The 21,187-nt window shown below is 34.2% G+C and overlaps 4 protein-coding genes across 7 annotated transcripts; all 4 read left to right on the plus strand.

Moving 5' to 3' along the window:
* The first annotated feature begins 1,172 nt into the window (after window positions 1-1,172).
* LOC109171789 (CTD small phosphatase-like protein 2) lies at window positions 1,173-6,642 on the plus strand. Of its 2 annotated transcripts, XM_019320860.1 has the most exons (9): window positions 1,173-1,349; window positions 1,548-1,766; window positions 3,083-3,313; window positions 4,198-4,343; window positions 4,507-4,603; window positions 4,712-4,819; window positions 4,941-5,216; window positions 5,601-5,938; window positions 6,263-6,642. In XM_019320860.1, exons 3-9 carry the CDS (start codon window positions 3,160-3,162, stop codon window positions 6,476-6,478), a joined length of 1,335 nt encoding a protein of 444 aa, XP_019176405.1. In that variant the 5' UTR covers window positions 1,173-1,349; window positions 1,548-1,766; window positions 3,083-3,159; the 3' UTR covers window positions 6,479-6,642. The 2 variants fall into 2 exon arrangements, with proteins under 2 accessions (XP_019176405.1, XP_019176404.1); XM_019320859.1 differs by lacking the exon at window positions 1,548-1,766 and having other exon boundaries at window positions 1,174-1,349.
* A 3,903-nt stretch (window positions 6,643-10,545) lies between these two features.
* LOC109171798 (putative methylesterase 12, chloroplastic) lies at window positions 10,546-14,133 on the plus strand. 2 transcript variants are annotated; one of them, XM_019320873.1, is made up of 6 exons: window positions 10,546-11,108; window positions 12,294-12,533; window positions 12,640-12,783; window positions 13,068-13,202; window positions 13,564-13,885; window positions 13,960-14,133. In XM_019320873.1, exons 1-5 carry the CDS (start codon window positions 10,833-10,835, stop codon window positions 13,834-13,836), a joined length of 1,068 nt encoding a protein of 355 aa, XP_019176418.1. In that variant the 5' UTR covers window positions 10,546-10,832; the 3' UTR covers window positions 13,837-13,885; window positions 13,960-14,133. The 2 variants fall into 2 exon arrangements, with proteins under 2 accessions (XP_019176418.1, XP_019176417.1); XM_019320872.1 differs by having other exon boundaries at window positions 13,564-14,133.
* Window positions 14,134-15,360: 1,227 nt separating this feature from the next.
* Window positions 15,361-21,183, plus strand: LOC109172084 (immune-associated nucleotide-binding protein 9-like). 2 transcript variants are annotated; one of them, XM_019321252.1, is made up of 7 exons: window positions 15,361-15,465; window positions 16,102-16,336; window positions 16,498-16,775; window positions 16,902-17,066; window positions 17,155-17,289; window positions 17,836-18,070; window positions 21,131-21,183. In XM_019321252.1, exons 2-6 carry the CDS (start codon window positions 16,105-16,107, stop codon window positions 18,046-18,048), a joined length of 1,023 nt encoding a protein of 340 aa, XP_019176797.1. In that variant the 5' UTR covers window positions 15,361-15,465; window positions 16,102-16,104; the 3' UTR covers window positions 18,049-18,070; window positions 21,131-21,183. The 2 variants fall into 2 exon arrangements, with proteins under 2 accessions (XP_019176797.1, XP_019176796.1); XM_019321251.1 differs by lacking the exon at window positions 21,131-21,183 and having other exon boundaries at window positions 17,836-18,183.
* LOC109171858 (immune-associated nucleotide-binding protein 9-like) lies at window positions 15,509-21,119 on the plus strand. The gene is made up of 4 exons (XM_019320933.1): window positions 15,509-15,603; window positions 20,404-20,626; window positions 20,740-20,864; window positions 20,907-21,119. Exons 1-4 carry the CDS (start codon window positions 15,589-15,591, stop codon window positions 21,117-21,119), a joined length of 576 nt encoding a protein of 191 aa, XP_019176478.1. The 5' UTR covers window positions 15,509-15,588.
* Window positions 21,184-21,187: the final 4 nt, after the last annotated feature.

Here is a 21,187-nt window from a genome sequence, read left to right on the forward strand (position 1 = left end):
GACTGTGATTTTTGAGGATATATATGTAATTTCATGGTTCATCGTCGGTTTTTTAAGGTTCCGGTTGTATTTCCAGACCGCACTGTTACATTTGAATCCACTGTCGAAAGCAATCTACCAAACCCGGTCACCTTCTGCATCCTCCCATTTGATTCAATGTAGTTCAATTCGTACCAGAGCGAAGAAGACGACGTGTTTCCGAACCGGTGCAACGTCATCCTGGAGGCCTCCACGTGCTCCGACGAGAGCTGAAGGTTCTTCTGGAGATCGTCGATCACGGTCAACAAACGGTCAATTAGATAGAGGACCAAATCGTGTCAAAATTGTAAAGTTAAGGACTTAATTGGGTGAAATTGAAAGTTGATGACCAATTTGTGAATTTAGCTATAATCGAGGGACAATTTGGGTATTTACTCTAAAGATTACATTGGTCCTCATTGGTAACATAGTTTATTAGTTAATTTTTATTTATTTAACCAGTATTTATTGTTTGACTTGGTTAAACAATTAATATGAATGTTTGATTAATTAGCTTTTTGTAACAATATGCTCCAAAATGTTAAAATTCAAAAAATTAATAAAAACAGCCTTTTCAATAACTTTTTATGAGAAAAAATTCATTTTGTATGTAATCAGATATCAATTAAATCAGAAAATCAGCTAATGATATTAACTTTCTAAACCCATTAACCAATCGGCTAACAACTATTTACCAAACACCACATTATGTTAAAAGAGTTTTGGAGCATATTTTTATTTGAGTAAGAGTCAAACTCTATGGACATAGTGATATTGAATGACGTATTAAAAAAAGATAAGAAGCCAGTATTAATAATTTTTATATTTATAAACAGTAAAAGACATAACAAAAATTGTGATATACTTATGATATATCTTATCAAATATTGAGTGATTTAGTATTGATTTGGATAATATTTGTTTACTTTTATTGTATTTGAAATAAAACTGTAACAAATGAAACAATGGATTTTATAGTAACTTTCTTCTTTTGACCATTGCTTCTAGCATAAATAATCGTTCATTTTGAAAAGAGTGGCGTTAAAATATAATTCAGAAATAAAATTTTAATTGCTTTTCTTAAAAGAAAAAGAAAAAGAATTAAAAATTATCTGTCCGTTAGGAGGGAAAACAATTTCCATAAAACTGCGGAATTTCAAAAATTTTAAAGATCTCCACTCAGATTCACTCTTAAAATCTTAAAAACCCTAATTTTTGTTTCCCTCTCTCTCCCTCCTTCCCTCCCTCCTCTGTCACCGAGCGCACTGTTCTTACTTCGAGGCACGGATTCTGAAGTTACGGAGCTGTGATTCTTCAAGTTTCGAGTTCAGGTACCAATTTCTGAACTTCACGTTAGCTCAAATTCGTTTATTTGTGTGTGTATGAGTGTGTTTGTTCCAGGTTTGTTTGGCTGTGTTGATATTCTTCATCTGCATTGATCTTATCATCTTAGGGTTTTGAATTTCGTTCGCGTCTAGGTCTTTCTATCTGAAATTTATTTATTAGATGATGTTTGATATGCTCTGCAGATCCCTTTATGAAAATGGCGAGTTTGATATTTTGTCCTGTGAAACTCTGATATTCGTGTGTTTTTTGTGTACTTTAGCTGCTAGATTGTGGAGAGTGATAGTGAGCTCTTCCAGTTAGCTTCTTTTTTATAAAATTGCTCCGAAAATTGAAAAAATTGAACTTTTTCTGGAATGGCAAGCACAGTTTTTTTAAGCTTACACTTCAGCTGCTTAAGTGTGGTCGGTGATAGAGAGCTCTTTTTTTTTTTTTTTTTTTTTTTTTTTCTCCATTCTTACTGTGTCCTGAAAGTTTAAAGTACAGTTCTTGATATTTATTCAATGTGTAACTACGCCTGCTTGCAAATGAACCTTATCTGAGAAATCTCTCATCTCATAGTTAAGGAAATCTGTCATCTGGTAATTAGATTCATGTCAACATTATGTCATTCTAACGTATTGTCTTTTAGTAATTGTGAATCTAATGAACAGTGTGGGATACATCATATTATTACCTAGGGCTACTTCTCCTTGAGTCCTATTTTCCTGCCAGTATTGCCTTTGTTTTTATTATTTATTATTGTTTCCAGTCAACAACTCTGTTGCATCTATTGGATGGGATTTGTTTTACTGAATATTAATTATCTTATTTGTGTTTTTCCAACTATCAGCTCCTTTTTAATTTGTTCAGGCTTAATCCAACTATCTAATCTATTACTATAACCTGAGTACCTGACCACATTCAGTGTTACTATGATTTTGAGTAAATTCCACTTTTGGTCCCTTGACTATTGTGTTTTTCCACATTTAGTCCCTGACTTTTAAACGTTTGCTAGATTTTGTCTTCCATTAGTCAAATTGTTAGCAACTTCCTAAATCATAGGGGAAATAAGGATATTTTCTTATAGTCATGCCTTTTTACCCTGCTGGCAGTAACATTCGTCAGTTAAAATTATCAATTAAAACGTAAACGGGGAGAACAGTGTACTCAAAATTCTATAATTCCTAATTCTCTGCAGTCATCATTCTCATGAAATTATAAACTGGAAGTTAAGAATTGGTGCAAGCTAAAAAGCACCAAAAGCTTAAAACTGCATGACTATAAGGAAATTCCTTATGCCCTAGGATTTATTGCCACAACAGTTTCACTGACGGGGGACAAAATCTTGCAAGATTTTAAAAGTCAAGGAGTAAATGTGATCAAAACTGGACTAGGATTGCCGTTCGGGAAGGGCGTGATTGGATTGAGTTTGGTGCTCCACCCGGCGATGCTCGTGGGTGTTATGAGGAGGACAGGCTCGGTGCCTTGGCTCATAGTGTTTGTTTTAGCAGAAAATAATCTGTGGGGCTTCATCCCCTTCCTCCTGATAAAAAAAAAAAATAATAAAAGTCAAGGAGTAAATGTGATCAACTTTGAAGCCAATGACTAAATGTCAGAAAACTCAATCGTCGAGGGACCAAAACTGGAATTAACTCCTATGATTTATTATTGTACCTTTTAAGTATTTTGGCTATGGTACTTTTTAGGAAACTAATATTTGTTGGTATAACATTCACAGGGAATGATTAACTCATAAATTCTGTTGGAGCTCAAACAATTCATTGTGGGATCAGATTTCTATTACCCAAGGTAGCTATGCAAACCAGGAAAAAGGTTGATGGAAAAAATGCTCCAGAGCTCGGGAGTCCAAGGATTTCTAGACACCAGAAGAAATTGTCTGAAAACAGCCAAAACCAGTCAAAAAGAGTTTCAGACCTAATAACCTCTTCAGCAAGGAAGCAAAAATCAGGTTAGTTGGATATGGATATTGGAACTCGTATTATAATTATAGGGCTTGTGTTATGTACCAGTGCCCATGAATTTTGATTCATTGAGCCATTACCGATTGTTTTACAAAGGGATCTATAGCTGAAAATTCAATAAATGCTATAGGAGTGCGATGTATTAGTGTATCCCTTTGTATTGTAGTGCACAGACTTTAGTGGAATGCGTTTTTATCTTAAGTCATTTACTTTGGTGCTCTCTCTGGTTGAACAGATAGTATATGTTGATCAGATGCCTATAGTTTTGATTTTCTCAATTTTTTGGGATTTGCATCTCTTTACTTCAAAAGTCAACCTATAGCCCAGTTATATTTGGCTTATTGTGGTGTGTTGATATAGCTCTTAAACTTAAATTCATGGCTTTCTTACTTTCTTGGAGTTTGAACTATAAAATCTGTTTTCTCCGATTTCATGTAGAAGGGGATAAAGTTGTTGCATCCACACCTTGTTAGAATTTGAATATTTGATATCCACTATGATTTTCAATGTCTTGGTAATTTTATCCAGACCTCATTCACATTTTATCCTACCATACACAATATGTGAATGCTAACAAATAAATGAGATGATTGCAATCATTATGTAAGAAAATAGTCAGCAACTCAATAAGCTGATATCAGAGTTATATTCAGACTTCTCAGTTGATCTTTAACCTTTGTTTCTAAATTCCACATTGATCATTTGATTGTAAAGTCTAATAGTCTATTATTTTATTTGACATGGTTTTGCATAAACTATTTGTACAGACTGGAAACTTACTGTCAGATCTACTCTTCTTACACTTGTAAACTATTTGTACTGATTGGGAACTTACAGTTGGGCCTACTCTTCTTCCTATTGATACTTTTAGGCAACACCTTTTCAAAGAAGGATGAGAACTCTGCTACCGGTACAGAATTGGATTCAAGATTTAGATTGGTGGATAATGATGCCGCCGACATTTGTTGGGGTCAGGATGTTGGTTACGAAACTAATTATGCTTCTGTTGAAAACAAGGTAGCGTGACATCTCTTCTGCATGTTTTCACTCGATTTCTACTTGAAATTTTCTTGTTATTCTCAATTTGTTTTGAAACTAGTTTATTGTGAAAGTTCCTGGAAGCAGAATCTTTCTGAAGGAATTCTTATTGAGGAGTTAACTAATGTCTGTCATTTTGTAGGGATATGAAGATGGAACTGCTAATTGCCAAACTGATGCAATTTTTTCTCCTGCCTTTCGTACTACTAGAAGTATTGCAGGAGAAATTTCAACTAATGGTATATAATGAATTGTGTGATTTCATAATGATGTGAACAGTTATTTTCAGTATTGTGACATGTATCTGCCTAGTTTTGTTGAATAATTTTATCAACAATTTTCTCCAGTGGAGTTGATTAAGCCCTTCCAACATGGAGACCAGCCACTTGATGACCGAGGCAAAGAGAACATGGGGGCTGATATTCTGAATGGGCATGTGCAAGAAATTTCATCAAGTAAGGATGCCATGACTAGATGTCATATTCTAGACAGGATCCACTCTTCTGATAATAATTTATATCAATATTTGGATTCTTCTTTTCTTATGTTAATGTCTTGACATCTGCTGTTGTGCAGATTTAGGGAGTAAAAATCCCACACCTGAAGTTTTCTCCACGTATCATACTTTAAGAAATTCAAGGTTGGAATGTGTAGATGAGTTTAATCAAGACCAAGTGCAAACTGACATTAGTATGGAGGAAACTGAAAGTGAAGAGTTTGATGATTTTGATCCATATTTTTTCATCAAGAATTTGCCAGATTTGTCGGCAGTTGTTCCAACATTTAGGCCTCTGCTCTTGCCTAAGCAGACACGGAGTTGCCCTTCGACCACTCTGGCGTTGGACTTGGATGGTACACATCTTTTAATTTGCACAGCATGTGTATAGGCTGTATTCACACACACTTCATGTTTACTGACTATTTAATTGGTTTATATTGAGATGAATTACTTCTAAACTGCTATTATATTTTACCTGGATATAATGGAATGGTGAGTTTGGATGTGATAACAACCTATTACTCACTGAACAAAATATAAGTGCATATTCTAGTGTTTATGTGCAGAGATATTAAATGCATCTTTGAAGTTCATTAAGCTTAAAAAATGATGAGTTTTGTACGGACTAGAAATTATTTGCTACTTTGCTTTTTCATACAACCGAAGTTCCATTTCACATCTTTCTAATTGTGTTTCATGATTATTAACTGATGTTCATGAATTGTTAAATTTGACAGAGACCTTGGTGCACTCTACACTTGAACCTTGTGATGATGCTGATTTCACATTTTCAGTAAATTTCAACTTGAAGGACCATACAGTATATGTACGATGCCGCCCACATCTCAAATACTTTTTGGAGAGGGTATCAAGCCTTTTTGAGATAATCATATTTACAGCCAGCCAAAGTATTTATGCTGAGCGGGTTTTGAATGTACTAGATCCAAAGAGAAAGTTGTTTCGCCATCGTGTTTACCGTGACTCCTGTGTATTTGTTGATGGAAATTACCTTAAAGACTTATCAATTCTTGGCCGTGATTTAGCACATGTCATTATTGTTGACAACTCTCCTCAGGTATTCTTACAGACTCTACCAATTCTTCCTTCATTATCTTTCTGCCATTTTGTTAACTTGGACATCATTTTAGTTGCACTTTGTTGTTTCACTTAATTTAGTATGCTGTATGCATAGGCAAAATCTAAACCACAAGGAATGACCTCAATGATGGGAAAAAGTAATAAAATTCCTGTTTTGCAACACAATCTGAAGCATAAAGGATCAACTAATTAAGTTGTGCCTTCCATTCTACTTGAATACTTGAATCTTAGCCTAGCGGTGATAGGGCTCTGTTATGGACTGAAGTGCGAATCTTAAACTCGACCGTGGTTTAATTTTCAGGCATTTGGATTCCAAGTGGACAACGGTATACCGATTGAGAGCTGGTTTGATGATCCCTGTGACCAAGAACTGCTTGTGTTGCTCCCGTTTTTGGAGGGTTTAGTTGGAGTTGAAGATGTTAGACCAATCATAGCAGAAAAATTCAATTTGAAAGGGAGAATCAATGCAGCTATTTCTCCTTACAGTTCTGTCAATGGGAATTCATTTGATAGGTAAACTTGTTTTCTTAATTTGCATGTCTTTGTGTTGGTTCCATAGTCTTTGACTGCTGGTTTGTTACAAAACCATGTTATTCCTTGTAAGACACCCAACCTATGCAGCATCCTTGTAATAAATGGATTCCTTATTTATTGATATTCTACATTTACTCTTTGAATTTCTACCTAATGATCATCTTGATAGGTTAGATTTGTGGATCAATGTTCTTAGTAACATTTCTCATTCTGTTGACATATATAAGATTCAAAATTAGAAAGACAATATTGTTGGGGTATACCCAATTGAGTTGGTTTGGTAATCATAAAGTTTAGTTTACCTCAATCTTTGTATCTAGTACAATGTGGACATGTCCCTTAAAATTTTTCAAATTGTACTTGGTGTTGGTTGGTATTGTAGACTTTCTTTATGATTTTAACTACACAATCGGCTTGACTTGAAATTCAAAGTTTGAAGTTTTGATTATGCGTTTATTTTAATTTCTTTGTATTTTATTTCCCAAAAAAAAATCTTGAAGTTTCAAGCCCAAAAATGTGAGGAATCGGAATTCCATGGGGTCTTTTGGCATTTTAAATTCCTCATTATTTGGGAAGATATTTTTTTTCTTAACTACAAGTGCACACCAAAATTAATTCTATTTGTGTTGAGTAGTTTATGTTTGAACCTAAGACTTTTGGTCAAGTTTGAAGAGAATTTTACCATTTTATCCACACTTAATGACTAAAGATGATGTTGCTTTATACTGAAGAAAAAGAATTGGTGGTGTATTGCTTTCTTTAACTTTAGTCAAATGGCAATTTCTTTTGCTTCCAAAAGTAGATGTGCACTTCAATTATGCTCACATTTGACTAATTCAAAGAATTAGAGGACATAAAGGGTATTGTTTCTAGGGACAGTTATCATGATAAAATCTCTTAATTTCATTACAAAAACTTTGGTACAATATACAATAGTTTTTCAAAGTTTGAGATTGTCAGCTTAAGTTAGTTTATCTCATTGTAGATTTTTGTCAGTTTTTCATTTGCATTTTCAGATAGCAGATGTGAACTTTTTCATAAATAATTTTTTTTTTTTTCAAAGATTACAATAAACATGCATATACTAGACAAGTCATTTATTGATGTCCAATAAATTTAAACCTCCATAGTCAAGTGGTATGCAACGTCTACTTCATGAAATAAAGTTCATGGAAGAATTTTTATTGTTATTGACAGGGACATACCTTAGAGTTTGATACTAGAGGTGTCAAATCAATGAATTCAATTTGGCTAATTTAATACAACTATTTTAAAATATAGAAAATGTAAATAATTTTATTAATAAAAGTTACTCATTTTATGCAAAAGATGGATACTTTGTTTGGTAGAAACCGGTATTTTGAAAAGCATTGAGAGAGAAATGAAATGGAAATATGTACTTTTATGAAAGATTTTAGATATTTACTTTCCTATGTATATAATTATATTTTTGTATTTATATATTGAACCCTCCAATTTATTTTATTATTTTTTTAAAATTTTAATGGAGTCAATATTGAAATTTTGCAAAATATATATGTACATACCTAATTAGTGACATTTAAAAAAAAAAAAAATTGAGTGGCATTGATTGATACTACTTTCATTAGGGTGTATTTGGTTCATGGGTTTACTATACAATTATACATCAAGAATAAGAATCAAAATCATAGTTAGTGTTTGATTGGTAACTTTTCAAAACATAACTATCATTCCATCTTATTGAGAATCTAATTTTAAGTTGGTAGTATTTGTTTTATATTTTTTCAAACATTTTCGGTCTTAAGAATTTAAACCCCACCATTAGGGTTCGAACTTATGACTACTCATTTGGATTGAAACATTAGGCAGGGTCAAATACTGATGCGCATAAGGAATCTGTCCACTTGAGTATAATTCTCACACTATCGATACTGAGGTTCAAACTTTAGTATATTCTCTCAAATATACCGAACTAGTTACTCTCATATCCAATTATATGCTTTGAGGAGATTAGACACCAACTTGTGAGTGGCATTCAATGATGACTCGCAACTTCTTCAAATTCAAGCTCGATCAATTCTTGATGAACTCATTAAAGTCACTACCCAAAGCCAATTTACATATGATGTTGCAGCATTTCCGTTCTCAAATAATAATTAATGAAAAATTATTTTGCGTTGCTGCCTATAGTTTTTATTTTTATTTATTTATTTATTTTTTTTTTAAAGAAGAAAGAGGAAAATGGTATCTTTGTTTGGTGACAATAGAAACTTGTAGTCATTATTTGAGGGTGTACACTAGATAAACTCCGCTATTATGTATTAGCATGCAAACCACACATAAGTGATAAATTGCATTAGGTATTTTAATTATATCAAAATAATTCGAAAGAGAAGGAAAAACAATTTCTTCTAATGATTTTCTTATTCATTTTTACGTATACGACATTAAAAATAGTGACACATAAAATTCGTTAACATAATAAAGTAATAGACTAAACAAATATACAAAAATAAGTATATTATCCGTCTGCAGCCTATCTCTCAAGCATCAAAGGATAACATCATGATCATATTTTTTTTTTTTTGAATGACAAGAAAAATATGTAACCAGTGTAACTTTACTTTTGTGTAATAATAAATCATTGAATCATGGCAGTATTATTAGTACCTTTTCGTATAAATAAATAAATCATGAAAAACGGCAATAATAAGTCAAAGTTCCAACTAATTCCTATGACCAATACCAAAAGCTGTCACAATTCCTCCAACTCATATTAATGCCAATTTTGAATACTTTATTTCTTTCTAAAACAGGTAAGTTAATTTAATTATAATAAAAATATAAAATATTATTGTTATAATAACAATAGATAAATATCAAAATTTTAAATGAACGATCATAAGATGAAAACAATTAGACAAATTTAATTACCAGGACTATGTGGTCCAATGGTACCTGGGTTGGACTTCCATTTGGAAGGTTGTAAGTTCGAGCCTTAATGGAGGCGTTATTAGCTCTTTGTGTTTCAGTACAGATACTACAATGTAATAGAGCTATTAGCATTCAAAAAAAAAAAAAAAAGACAAATTTAATTAAAAAAAATTATACTCCACTTATTTGATTATCAGGAAAATGACATTTTTTCCCCCTGAATTATATACATATAGAACTTTTTCCCCCTCAATTATTTAGGTAAGCACATTAGCCCCTTTAATTATTCTAAAAGTGGTGGTTTTTCCTCCTAATATATTAAATTGACATTTATACCCTTAAAATAAACATTTTATTTATTTTACTTCTCCAACAAATTATTGCGTATACGTAGGGATGACCACGATTCGGTTCGAACTGAATCGGACACTATATCAATCGAATTAAAAGTTTTCGGTTATGATTCAGATGTAGAATCCAATATTTGCATTTCAATTTATTAAAATTATGAATCAAAAAAATTGGATCCTGAACCGTGAACCGGCGGTTCCGGACCCGATTCGCGATTTTGAACCGTTTTTATTTTAAAATTTTATTTTTATTTTAAAAATAGTCTAAATTCAACAATAAATGTATTTTATTTTTCAGTTCGGAACATGAACCGTCCGTTCCGGGATTTTAATAAACTCTAAATATCGAGTTTCGATTCTAAATTGTAATTGGAATATTTCGGTTGATTGCTATAGTGTTTATTTGGTTTAAACCAAATTATTGTCATAATTTGTTGGAGAAGAAAAATAAATAAAATATTTATTTTAAGGGTAAATATGTCCATTTAACATTTTAGGGAAAAAAACAGCCACTTGAATAATTGATTAGGAAAAAGTGCTATAAGTATATAACTTAGGTGGAAAAAGTGTCATTTTCCCTTGATTATCTCTTTCGAAGCATATTATATTGAATACTCCGTATTATTATGGATACAAATGTGAATCGGACTTACTACAATTGGCTATATTTAGGCGTTTATATCAGGTAAAGGGAAAAAGGTTGCATTTATAAACGGCTACTATATTAAATGTTAAAATTTGTTATATTATACTATATATGTATATATATGTATATGTATATGCTCATCCTTATTACAGTTGCAGAGAAAAGGCTACTGATGAAAGAGACAAATTATGTATACGTAGACTCGGGAGAGAGAAAGGAGAGAGAGAGAGAGAGGAGAGAAGAAAAACGGCGAACACCATAAAAGATGATAAGAGTATTAAATTGCTTGCATATTCAGTTGAGTTGAGTTGTTTTCTCCAGATTTTCCTCATCTCTGTCGTTGTCTCCATTCAATTATCATCTGTTTCCGCTCTCTCCTCGGCAATTCGGAAGAGGGGATTTCTGGGTTTTGCTCGGGGGGAGAAATGGGTAACGGGTTTATGTGCATGGCGAAGAAGGATTCGCGGGGGGAGAATGGGAGAAGCGGCGGGGGCGCGGTAGGGTCGCGGAGCAAGAGAGCGGAGAGGTCGAGGCGGAGGTCGGCGATGGAAGAGGAGTTGCTGCAGAGGCAAGCTTTGGCGATGGCGATTCAGCAGCACCAGTTGTCTCAGCGGTTCGAGGGGTCCATGTCGCGCCGGATTGGGCCCACCGCTTCTCGCCGCCGCAACGACTTGCCGGAATCTCTCAACGATTCTAAACAGGTCACCATTTTGGCTTTTCGTTACTGTTTCTTACTCCATTATAGTTCGTGGTGATTTTTAGACCTATAATCTTCTTAGCTGAACCCTCTTTAGTTTTGCTGCTATTTCCTTTGATGAACTCTTTCCCCCTTTTGGAGATGCCTAAAAAAAAAGTTTTAGGAGGGATAGGAATTAGGAAAAGATGAAAAAGGAGAAGGCTAATCAAGTTCAGATATTTATTGTAGATGCTAGGTGGCTTTTTTCTATTCCTATAGCCATTAATTTTACTGTCTTTTTATGCAATGATTGAAGATTAAAACAACAGTCTTCACTATGCCCAATGCAAGTAATACTAGAAATAGTAATATTTGCTCACAAAAGTCGAAATTCCCTTTCACAAGACAGTGGAGGGTTAAATTACGGTGATTTAGCGGCCCATTAAGTGAGATGAAGAGTGCTAGGTATAACTCTCACACTACGGCTAAGACTCGATTCTGTATCATTGCCTACTATCTTCCACTCAAGAACCTATTAGCTGCCCGTGCAGGCTAGAAATAACAATACTTCTATGGAGATTGGCTGTGCTACTTAACTATGTGTCAAGAGAGAGCGATAAAAAGGGCATTCAAGATTTCTAGCTATTTAAATAGTGATTAGTGAATCTTGACTTTGAAGGCAAGAACAGTCTATCGATATCTCTCTTTAATGTGCAAATCATTGTTGATGTCTGAATTTCGCATTATATTCAATTATTCATGCATAGATACATATTTGGTTGCCATTGTTGCATAATAGGTGGCCTGGAACTAGGGAGGTGGTTGATGTTGAACTGATGAATGGTCTATCTCTGTATACTTCTTTATGCAGTTTATTATGTTTTAGTTTCAGATGCTAATTATCATTTGTATTCTGGATTGACTTAGAATTTTATAGTTTTTTCTCTTTTATAATCCGTTTTAATGTTTTATAGCCAATGTTTTTGTCCTGAGCTTTCTACCTTGGGTGGTTCCCCTATGGAACCTTATAATCACACATTAACGTCTTTTCTTCATCAATATAAGTATCCTGGAAATCGAACTCCAATTAAAATATATTTGCAGAGGAACTGAATTAATCAAAAGGAGAAAACATGATAGGAAACAGTTGATTTGAATGAAAACCATCAAACAAGTGTGAAGTTGAACTAATGAGAAATATCTGCCGCAGTCAATGGAAATCTTGGAGAAAATTAAAACGAAGAAGTTTGTTTTGATACATGGAGAGGGATTTGGAGCTTGGTGTTGGTACAAAACTGTTGCTTTACTGGAGGAAACGGGATTGCATCCTACGGCTTTGGACCTCACAGGATCTGGCATCGATCTGACAGATACGAACAGTATAACAACACTGGTAGAATACTCGAAGCCTTTGATTGATTATCTCCAGAACTTACCAGATGATGAAAAAGTAAGCGACTTTTTGCAAGATTGGTTCATTTCCTCTTCCTTTGTTCTAGCGGAGATCATCTTGATATTTCAGCAGAAATAAGTATATTTATGCATTCTTCTTCTAGGTGATTTTGGTCGGTCATAGTACCGGAGGTGCTTGCATTTCATACGCATTGGAACATTTTTCCCAAAGAATCGCAAAAGCAGTTTTCCTTTGTGCTACAATGATATCTGATGGGCAGAGACCTTTCGACGTGTTTGCTGAAGAGGTATATATAACATATTCAAAATTTTGTTATATGCAAGATAATCGTGCTTTGGCTGCGGGTGAAGTTTTTTCGATGGTTTGTTAGAACTTAGAAACAAGAAAATAATTGTCTTATAAACCGGAGTTTTAACATGTCAAGACAATATCTGCTCTTGTCTAAAATTGACATGGTTCATACCTAAGTATGTCGATGTTTTTCAATCCCGAACAGATTGGACATGATTCATAATTTTTCTACTAGTCATTTTCATTCTTAAATTTGCTCAAAACGAATCCCCTCTGCAGCTTGGTTCTGCAGAACTTTTATTGCAGGATTCCAAGTTTCTGGTCTATGGCAATGGTAAAGACAAGCCCGCTACTAGCTTCATGTTTGAGAAGGAGCAGATGCGGGGGTTATATTTCAATCAATCTCCAACGAAGGTACTCTCATCAGTTAAGCGTAACTCTAAAAGCATTCTTCTATTAATTTATCTCGAGTTTGTAATCAACCATCGGGATAAGTATATTCTACTTAAATTTTGTTCTAATGCACCAGAAAATGAGTTCAATATACACATAAATCGCAGAGGGGTTTGCATCATTTACATACCATTAAGCAACTAATTCGTGTATCTGGTTTATTATTGAAGTGATAATGTCCTTACACAATCCATGAAACTAAAGTTTTTGGATAAAAAACGCCCTTCCCCAAGCAACAGACGAGAAATATGAATACACTAACTGAAAATTCGAGGAAAGACAGCTTTGTTGAGCTAGCATTGGTCTCGTTTGATGGTTTCAGGATATGGCTCTGGCAATGGCTTCAATGAGACCCATACCTCTCGGCCCGATGATGGAGAAGCTGTCATTGACACCCGAGAACTATGGGACCAGCCGGAGATTCTATGTCCAAACATTGGATGACAACGCGCTCTCTCCCGATGCCCAAGAAAAGATTGTCAGGGAAAACCCTCCTGAAGGAGTCTTCAAGATCAAGGGCAGTGATCATTGCCCTTTCTTCTCAAAGCCACAGTCACTGCACAAAATTTTGCTTGAGATTGCTCAGATTCAGTAGAGGGTTCAACATCTTCAAGAAGCAGCACAGATGGATTCTTTTTCAGAAAGTGAAAATAGCTTTTTTTCCCCCCTTTTTTATGAAACCCAAAGATGTGTAATAACTCAAAGTTTTCTTGTGCAGAAATCAGTTTGCCAGTGAATATGAGATATGGAAGCTCCAAAGTGTGACTAGCAGCATTTTCAAGCATAATATATACATAAATAATAATGTGCATATTAGCCTTGGGGCATTGGTTTAGTGGATGAAGAAGACTTGCTTATGATAGAAATGTACAATTTAATGTTGAGTTTTGAAGCAAAATTGGTTTGATTTACTTCATCATAGGTTTGAATCTGGTTCATGGGATTCAGGATATAATTGACGGTAACAAATCCTTCCATTTGGTAGAGTGGCTCTCATGCATCATTGGTAAAGCTTAAGAAGTCATGAAATAGGTAAACCAAAGTTGTCGAATTTGTCAAAAAAGAGGTGATTGAGTGGATAAAATATAATTTTCGTATAGAAGGTTATGATATAGTTTGTCGGCTATTATAACATCTTTGAATAGTAATTGTGAGAAACAATAAAACATTAAAGAGCATATGTGGTCAAGAGAAAAACATCAAAAAGCATCTAGCCGGATGCTTAAATGAGTTGAGACTTGAGAAGTAATGAGTATATTTTAATGTGAATTTCATTAAGGCTATGTTTGACAAACCTAGCTGAAAACTAAAAAGTTATAAATTAGAAACTGAAAACTAAAAAGCTATTAAACTAGCTGATTATGTTAAAATTAACTTTTTGATAAGATGATAAATGTAAAAAGAAAAATTAAAAAAGATATCTTCATAAAATTTAAATTGGTTTATTCGCATATTAAAATTTACCATTTTGAAATTAAACTATTAGTATAATCATATGATCTAGCTTTCCATAATTATTGCGAATCTCATTCATCTCAATAGAGATCTCACTTAAATTTTCGATGATAGAGATATTACTACTTGAATCTTGAAATTAATCGGACAGTATGTAATCCCGATGTTGTTCAAGCACATTAAACATCATGTCATCTTGCGAATTCTTTAAAAATTTAAAATAAATTATAAATACTTAAATAAGCTCTAAATCTGAGTTTAAAAAGTCGCATAAGCTCTGAACAACAAACAGTATGTATAAAAAAAGCAGCATGTATACCATCTTTGGCCATGTTGATGCACTTAACAAACAGACCCTAAGAAAGATACTTTAATAATAAAATGTACCCTTAATTACTAAGGTATTTTTTTTAAATGTTTAATTTAATGCAACTAAAAAAGTTGTCACATCAAACAAACGAGTCATCAAGCAATCAAACATTCTATAAAAAATTGGTAAATTAAACATTCTATAAAAAAATTGGTAAATTAAATTATGGTATCATATTTTACGTGCGTTAGAGAAAAATTAGGATTAGCAGATACCTAAATGTCAAGACTGCCCTTGCAGCTCTATTATTGTCGGCAAACAGTGGAGGGCTATTTTGTCATTTGATATGAAGTATCCTTATGTATCTTCACCACCACTGTGTAAGTCGTCGTTTCTTTTTCCTGCAAGCAAAGTCATCCCTTTCTCCTCTACAGACTACAGCAAAAACCATCACTCACGGTTAGCCAATTCCTTTATCTATCTTAAATTCATTTGTTTTCTAATTGTTGGGCGTGTTTTCAATTGTTTTGTGATTCTGGGTTCGCTTCAAAATTTGATTTTTTGTTTGTTTGCCATCGATTCATGCCTAACATAAAGGTTGGGTTTTTGGCCGTGAAGGGATTTCTTCTGGCTACCCTTTTGTTGAAATTTGAATGCTAGTGCTCCGTAATTGCGTGTTTTTTAGTGTTCATTGATCAACCTTAATTGTGTGTAAGCATGTTGTTGATTTAGTACTTTTGGATTTGTAGTTTGTTGGATGTTTGCCATGTTCTTTGGGTGATGAGGTAAACCTGCATTCACTATCCGAGTTTATGTATTGAGTAAACCCCGCCTCCCCTTAGAACTGTAGGGTAAGCCAGCTTAGGTTGCCGAGCTGACCCGCTCGAACCAATAAGGTGGATAGGCTGTTTCTATTGGGAGTCGAACTTGTAACATTGTCGGCTTGGATGGGGTTGCCCCTTTTTGCCATGTTTTTGTTCATATGTGTACCATTCATTGATGATGTTCTTTGTTGCTCCACTTTGATTAGTGAATTGATTGAATGTTGTTTGTGGATTCCTGGAAATCATGATGTGATTTTGGTTTTGGTCTCAGATCATGGGTGGAAGTGTGGGTGGAAGTGAGGTTTATGATGATTGGGAGTCGGATGATGGAAGAACTTTGGTTTTAGTTGGAAGGACGGGGAATGGTAAAAGTGCTACTGGTAACAGTATTCTTGGAAGGAGAGCATTCAAGTCGCAGACTAACTCGGCTGGTGTAACCAGTACTTGTGAGTTCCAGAGAACTGTATTGGACGATGGGCAGATTATCAATGTCATTGACACTCCTGGTATGTTCATGCTATTAATCTTCCAAATATGGATTATATGATGTTATTATTACTGTTTGAGGTGTTTACCTTTAAGTCGATTTGAAGTTTTCTCATTTATGGTAAATGGTTTTAGTTGTTTTGAGTGTGGCTTGTATTGGAACGTTTACTGGTTGTTGCAGGGTTGTTTGATTTTTCTGGTGAATCTGAGTTTATTGGGAAAGAAATTGTTAAATGCATCAACATGGCCAAAGATGGTATACATGCTGTTCTTGTAGTTTTCTCGGTTAGAACCCGATTTTCAAGAGAAGAAGAAGCTGCTGTCCAGAGTTTGTGCGACTTTTTTGGAAGCAAATTGGCTGATTACATGATTGTTGTTTTCACGGGTGGGGATGATCTCGAAGATAATGAAGAAACTTTGGATGGTTATTTAGGTCGTAACTGTCCTGAGCCTTTGAAGGTATAATATAATCTGCGTGCAGCTTCTTCATATTCATAGTTTAGTGTATTCTAATTTGACGGTCTACTAGTTTTTGATTGTCTTATGTGTGATATTTTTTGGATTTATGGTGTCCTTCTATTTCAGGAAATTCTTAAGAAGTGTGGAAATAGGAAAGTTCTTTTTGATAATAAGACGAGAGATGAATCGAAGAAATCTAAACAAATGAGAGAACTACTTAGCCTCGTAAACATGGTGCTAGAACGGAACTGTGGGGTACCATACACTGATGAGATATTCTCGGACTTGAGGGTATGTCGTTCTTTGTGCTCATTGTTTATGTTCTTTTGATTGTAATATGACTAATATCACCCGGGATGTTAATTCTGTTATTCAACAGGATGGAGCAGTTAGACTTCGCAATCAAGCCGCAGAAGTTGAGTCCTCCAACGGATACACCAAACAAGAGATATCTTCATTGAAGGATCAAATGCAAAAATCGTATGGAGAGCAACTTAAGCGCATCACTGAAATGGTATGTTAATTGAAGTCGTTTATTTTAACATGCTGAACTGACATTACTGAGGTCTAAACCAAAGGGAATATGGTTCTTTAAAGCCAAACCTGACTAGTTTGAGATCAAGTCTTTATTGCGTTGTGCTAACATTAGTGACTAGAACCCAACAGGGTAGCTCAAGGGGCAAATGAGCTCTCTTTGTGGGGAGAATTCCGGGATAACCCGGGTTTAATTCCCACAAGTGACGATTCCCTCTGGACCAGCTTTTGTGCCTCTCGGAGCGAACCGGGTGGACTTGGACCGTTAAACGGATAGAGAAAGACCCAGACCACATTGTGGTTTACATAAAAAAAAAAAAAACATTAGTGACTAGTCAATATGTGTATACTCTCCACGATATCCATTCTTGTGAAATAGAACTATTCCCCGTTTTAGTGAAGTTGGCCTTTGCCCTTTTGAGATCATCTATGTGTGTCAAAGGGTGGAATAATCCATGATAGTTAGCTAGGGAAGCAACGGGTGCCATTGTTATACTCGCCATTTATGAAACTTATGCATTGGCAGGTGGAGTCTAAGCTGAAGGAGACGACCCATAGGCTCGAGGAGCAATTGGCAAAAGAGCACAACGCCCGCTTGCAGGCTGAGGCGAATGCGAGAGAAGCCCAAGAAAGATCCAACGATGAGATTCGTAAGCTGAGGGAGAATCTCGAGAGAGCGCAAAGGGAGACTGAGGAGCTCCGCAGGCAAGCTGCAAATGGCGGGTGCCATATTCTTTGACAAACTTCTTGATGTTCATATCATATCTGTTAAAACAATTTAGTTTGGAAACAATTTAGTTTAGAAAGCTTGACTGCATTGATCATCCTACTTGGTGCCACTTTAATAATTTAATGCATTCTCTATTTATTTGCTTCGATGTGCTATCCTATTCTTGTAAAGTATATTTTAAGGGTCGGTTTGAAATATATTTTATAAAAAATAACTCATTTTTTAAAAAGTGTTTTCATTTTTTGGTCTGGTGTTTAGTCGAAAGTCATAATTTTTTGTTCTATTTTGTTTAATTTTCAAAAAGAATAAAAATATATTATAGAGTTTATTTTCAGGGTTATTTTATAAAATGACTCATTTTACGCAAAACATGGTATTTGGCTAACATATTATAGAGTTAATTTGCAAGAGTTGTTTTCACCAAAAATATTTTTACTTTTTGGTGTTTGGCTGAAAGTCTAGATTTTTTTTTCTATTTGTTTTAATTTTCAAGAAAATAATAGAATTATATTAAAGAGTTATTTTTATAAGATATTAATTATTTTAAATTGATAAAATTAATAATTCTGAACTAAAGTTTGACACCACTTGGGGGATAGGGGAGAAAACAACTTCTGAAGGTTATCTAGAGTTTAAAATAATATTTTTAAAATTTTTTCTGTCGGTCAGATTAGTATATTAAAAAAATTTTCTTATTTAGAAAGGTTGTATAGACTTTATAAAATTATTTTTTAAAATTTTTCAGGGGGTAAATTTAGTATATAAAATTATTTTCCTTATTTTGAAAGGTATCTAGAGTTTAAAAAATTATTATTTAAATTTTTTTCTGTGGGTCAATTTAGTATATTAAACAATTTTTCATATTTAGAAAGATTGTATAGAGTTTATAAAATTATTTTTCAAAATTTTTCAGGGGGTAAATTTAGTATATGAAATTATTTTCCTTATTTTGAAAGGTTATCTAGAGTTTATAAAATTATTTTTCTATATTTTTTAGGGGGTCAATTTAGTATATGAAATTATTTTCCTTATTTTGAAAGGTTGTCTAGAGTTTATAAAATTATTTTTCAAAATTTTTCAGGGGGTCAATTTAGTATATAAAATTATTTTTCATATTTAAAAAGGTTTTATAGAGTTTATAAAAATATTTATTAAAATTTTTCTGGGTGTCAATTTAGTATATGAAATAATTTTTCATATTTAGAAAGGTTGTCTAGAGTTTATTAAATCAATTTTCAAATTTTGTCTGTGGGTCAATTTAGTATATAAAATTATTTTCCATATTTAAAAAGGTTGTGTAGAGTTTATAAAAATATTTATTAAAATTTTTCTGGGTGTTAATTCAGTATATGAAATAATTTTCCATATTTAGAAAGATTACTCGTTAATTTCTCATTGTATTACAAAACTTGCATAGCAGCAGCCACCTATAACCGAATCTTCTCCCACCACCGCCATTAAAATGACTACTAATCCAAACCAATATAATGCCAAACTCAGATTTGTGAAAAAAAAAAGAGTAACAATCCCAAAATCATCTTGGAGGTGTATATGCTCACTGGTCACACATCATCTCCTAAAACTCCCTCTCGACCATCATTTTCTCCGCAGGTGTATATGCTCACAGGTCAATCATCTTCAATGGGATATGCATGCATGTCAACTGTTCAAGAAACATTTCAATTCCCACCAATACCGGAAGTCGAACCATTGATATTTTGTAATTAATTATGGTCAGCACAATAAACAAAGTATTGTGCTGCCCAATTTATTGATATTTGATCTGCAGGCTGCACCAATGAATGCTGGCGTGTTGGTTGTTTTAGATAGAATAATAAAGAATAATGATATGCCAGCAACTTTCTAAATTCCAAAACATTTAAATCACATCTTCTTTGCTCCCAAAAAAAAGTATCTTCACCACTAGTTTCTTTCTCCTGCAAGCAAAGTATCACTTTCTCCCTCTACAGCAAAAACCATCACTCAAGGTTAGCCAATTCCTTCATCTATCTACCTTAATTGTGTTTAAGCATGTTGTTGATTTGGTGCTTTTGGATTTCTAGTCTGTTGGATGTTTGCCATGATCTTTGGGTCACGAGATAAACTTGCACTCACAATCCGAGTGTATGTACTGGGTAAACCAGCTTAGGTTGCTGAGCTGACTGGCTCAAACCAGCAGGCCAAGAGTCTGACCAACTTGGCCGGAATTGTCCCTTTTTGCCATGTTTTTGTCTTTACAAGATAGTAATTCATACATCTCCATTCATTGATGATGTTCTTTGTTGTTCCACTTTGATTAGTGATTAGTGAATTGATTTAATGTTGTTTGTGGATTTCTGGAAATCATGATGTGTTTTTTGGCAGATAATGGGTGGAAGTGAGATTTGTGAGGATTGGGAGTCGGCTTATGGAAGAACTTTGGTTTTAGTTGGAAGGACTGGAAACGGGAAAAGTGCTACGGGTAACAGTATTCTTGGAAGGAGAAAATTCAACTCGATGATGAGCTCGGCTGGTGTCACGAGCACCTGTGAGTTCCAGAGAACTGTGTTGGACGATGGGCAGATTATCAATGTCATTGACACTCCTGGTATGTTAATGTTATTAATCTTCCAAATATATTTATATGAAGTCCATTTGAAGTTTTCTCTTTTATGGTAAAAATGGTTTTAGTTGTATTGGAACGTTTACTGGTTCTTGCAGGGTTGTTTGGTTTTTCTGGTGAATCTGAGTTTATCGGGAAAGAAATTGTTAAGTGCATCAACATGGCCAAGGATGGAATACATGCTGTTCTTCTAGTTTTCTCAGTTAGAACTCGGTTTTCAAGTATCTGTTCATAACAGGGCCTAAGTCTTATTATGCATTGGCAGGTGGAGACTAAGCTGAAGGAGACGACTCATAGGCTCGAGGAGCAATTGGCAAAAGAGCACAGTGCCCGTATTCAGGCTGAGGCAAGTGCGAGAGAAGCCCAGGAAAGATCCAACGATGAGATTCGTAAGCTGAGGGAGAATCTCGACAAAGCGCAAAGGGAGACTAAGGAGCTCCACAGGCAAGCTGCAAATAACGGGTGCCATATTCTTTGATGTTTATATCCTATCTGTTTGAGATTGCTGTGTTTAAACTCCATTGTCACTTTTTAACTTAGCGACCT

This window comes from Ipomoea nil, unplaced genomic scaffold (assembly GCF_001879475.1).
Source record: "Ipomoea nil cultivar Tokyo-kokei standard unplaced genomic scaffold, Asagao_1.1 scaffold0382, whole genome shotgun sequence".
Lineage (NCBI taxonomy): Eukaryota > Viridiplantae > Streptophyta > Magnoliopsida > Solanales > Convolvulaceae > Ipomoea > Ipomoea nil.

Coding starts and splice junctions, on each gene's coding strand:
- LOC109171858 (XM_019320933.1), top strand. Junction 20,627..20,739: donor CAATGTCATTGACACTCCTG/GTATGTTAATGT, acceptor TGGTTCTTGCAG/GGTTGTTTGGTTTTTCTGGT. Junction 20,865..20,906: donor TTAGAACTCGGTTTTCAAGT/ATCTGTTCATAA, acceptor ATGCATTGGCAG/GTGGAGACTAAGCTGAAGGA.
- LOC109172084 (XM_019321252.1), top strand. CDS start 16,105: ATGGGTGGAAGTGTGGGTGGAAGTGAGGTTTATGATGATTGGGAGTCG. Junction 16,776..16,901: donor ACTGTCCTGAGCCTTTGAAG/GTATAATATAAT, acceptor CTTCTATTTCAG/GAAATTCTTAAGAAGTGTGG. Junction 17,290..17,835: donor TTAAGCGCATCACTGAAATG/GTATGTTAATTG, acceptor ATGCATTGGCAG/GTGGAGTCTAAGCTGAAGGA.
- LOC109171798 (XM_019320872.1), top strand. CDS start 10,833: ATGGGTAACGGGTTTATGTGCATGGCGAAGAAGGATTCGCGGGGGGAG. Junction 11,109..12,293: donor CTCTCAACGATTCTAAACAG/GTCACCATTTTG, acceptor TATCTGCCGCAG/TCAATGGAAATCTTGGAGAA. Junction 12,784..13,067: donor TCGACGTGTTTGCTGAAGAG/GTATATATAACA, acceptor TCCCCTCTGCAG/CTTGGTTCTGCAGAACTTTT.
- LOC109171789 (XM_019320860.1), top strand. CDS start 3,160: ATGCAAACCAGGAAAAAGGTTGATGGAAAAAATGCTCCAGAGCTCGGG. Junction 4,344..4,506: donor ATGCTTCTGTTGAAAACAAG/GTAGCGTGACAT, acceptor GTCATTTTGTAG/GGATATGAAGATGGAACTGC. Junction 5,217..5,600: donor TCTGGCGTTGGACTTGGATG/GTACACATCTTT, acceptor TAAATTTGACAG/AGACCTTGGTGCACTCTACA.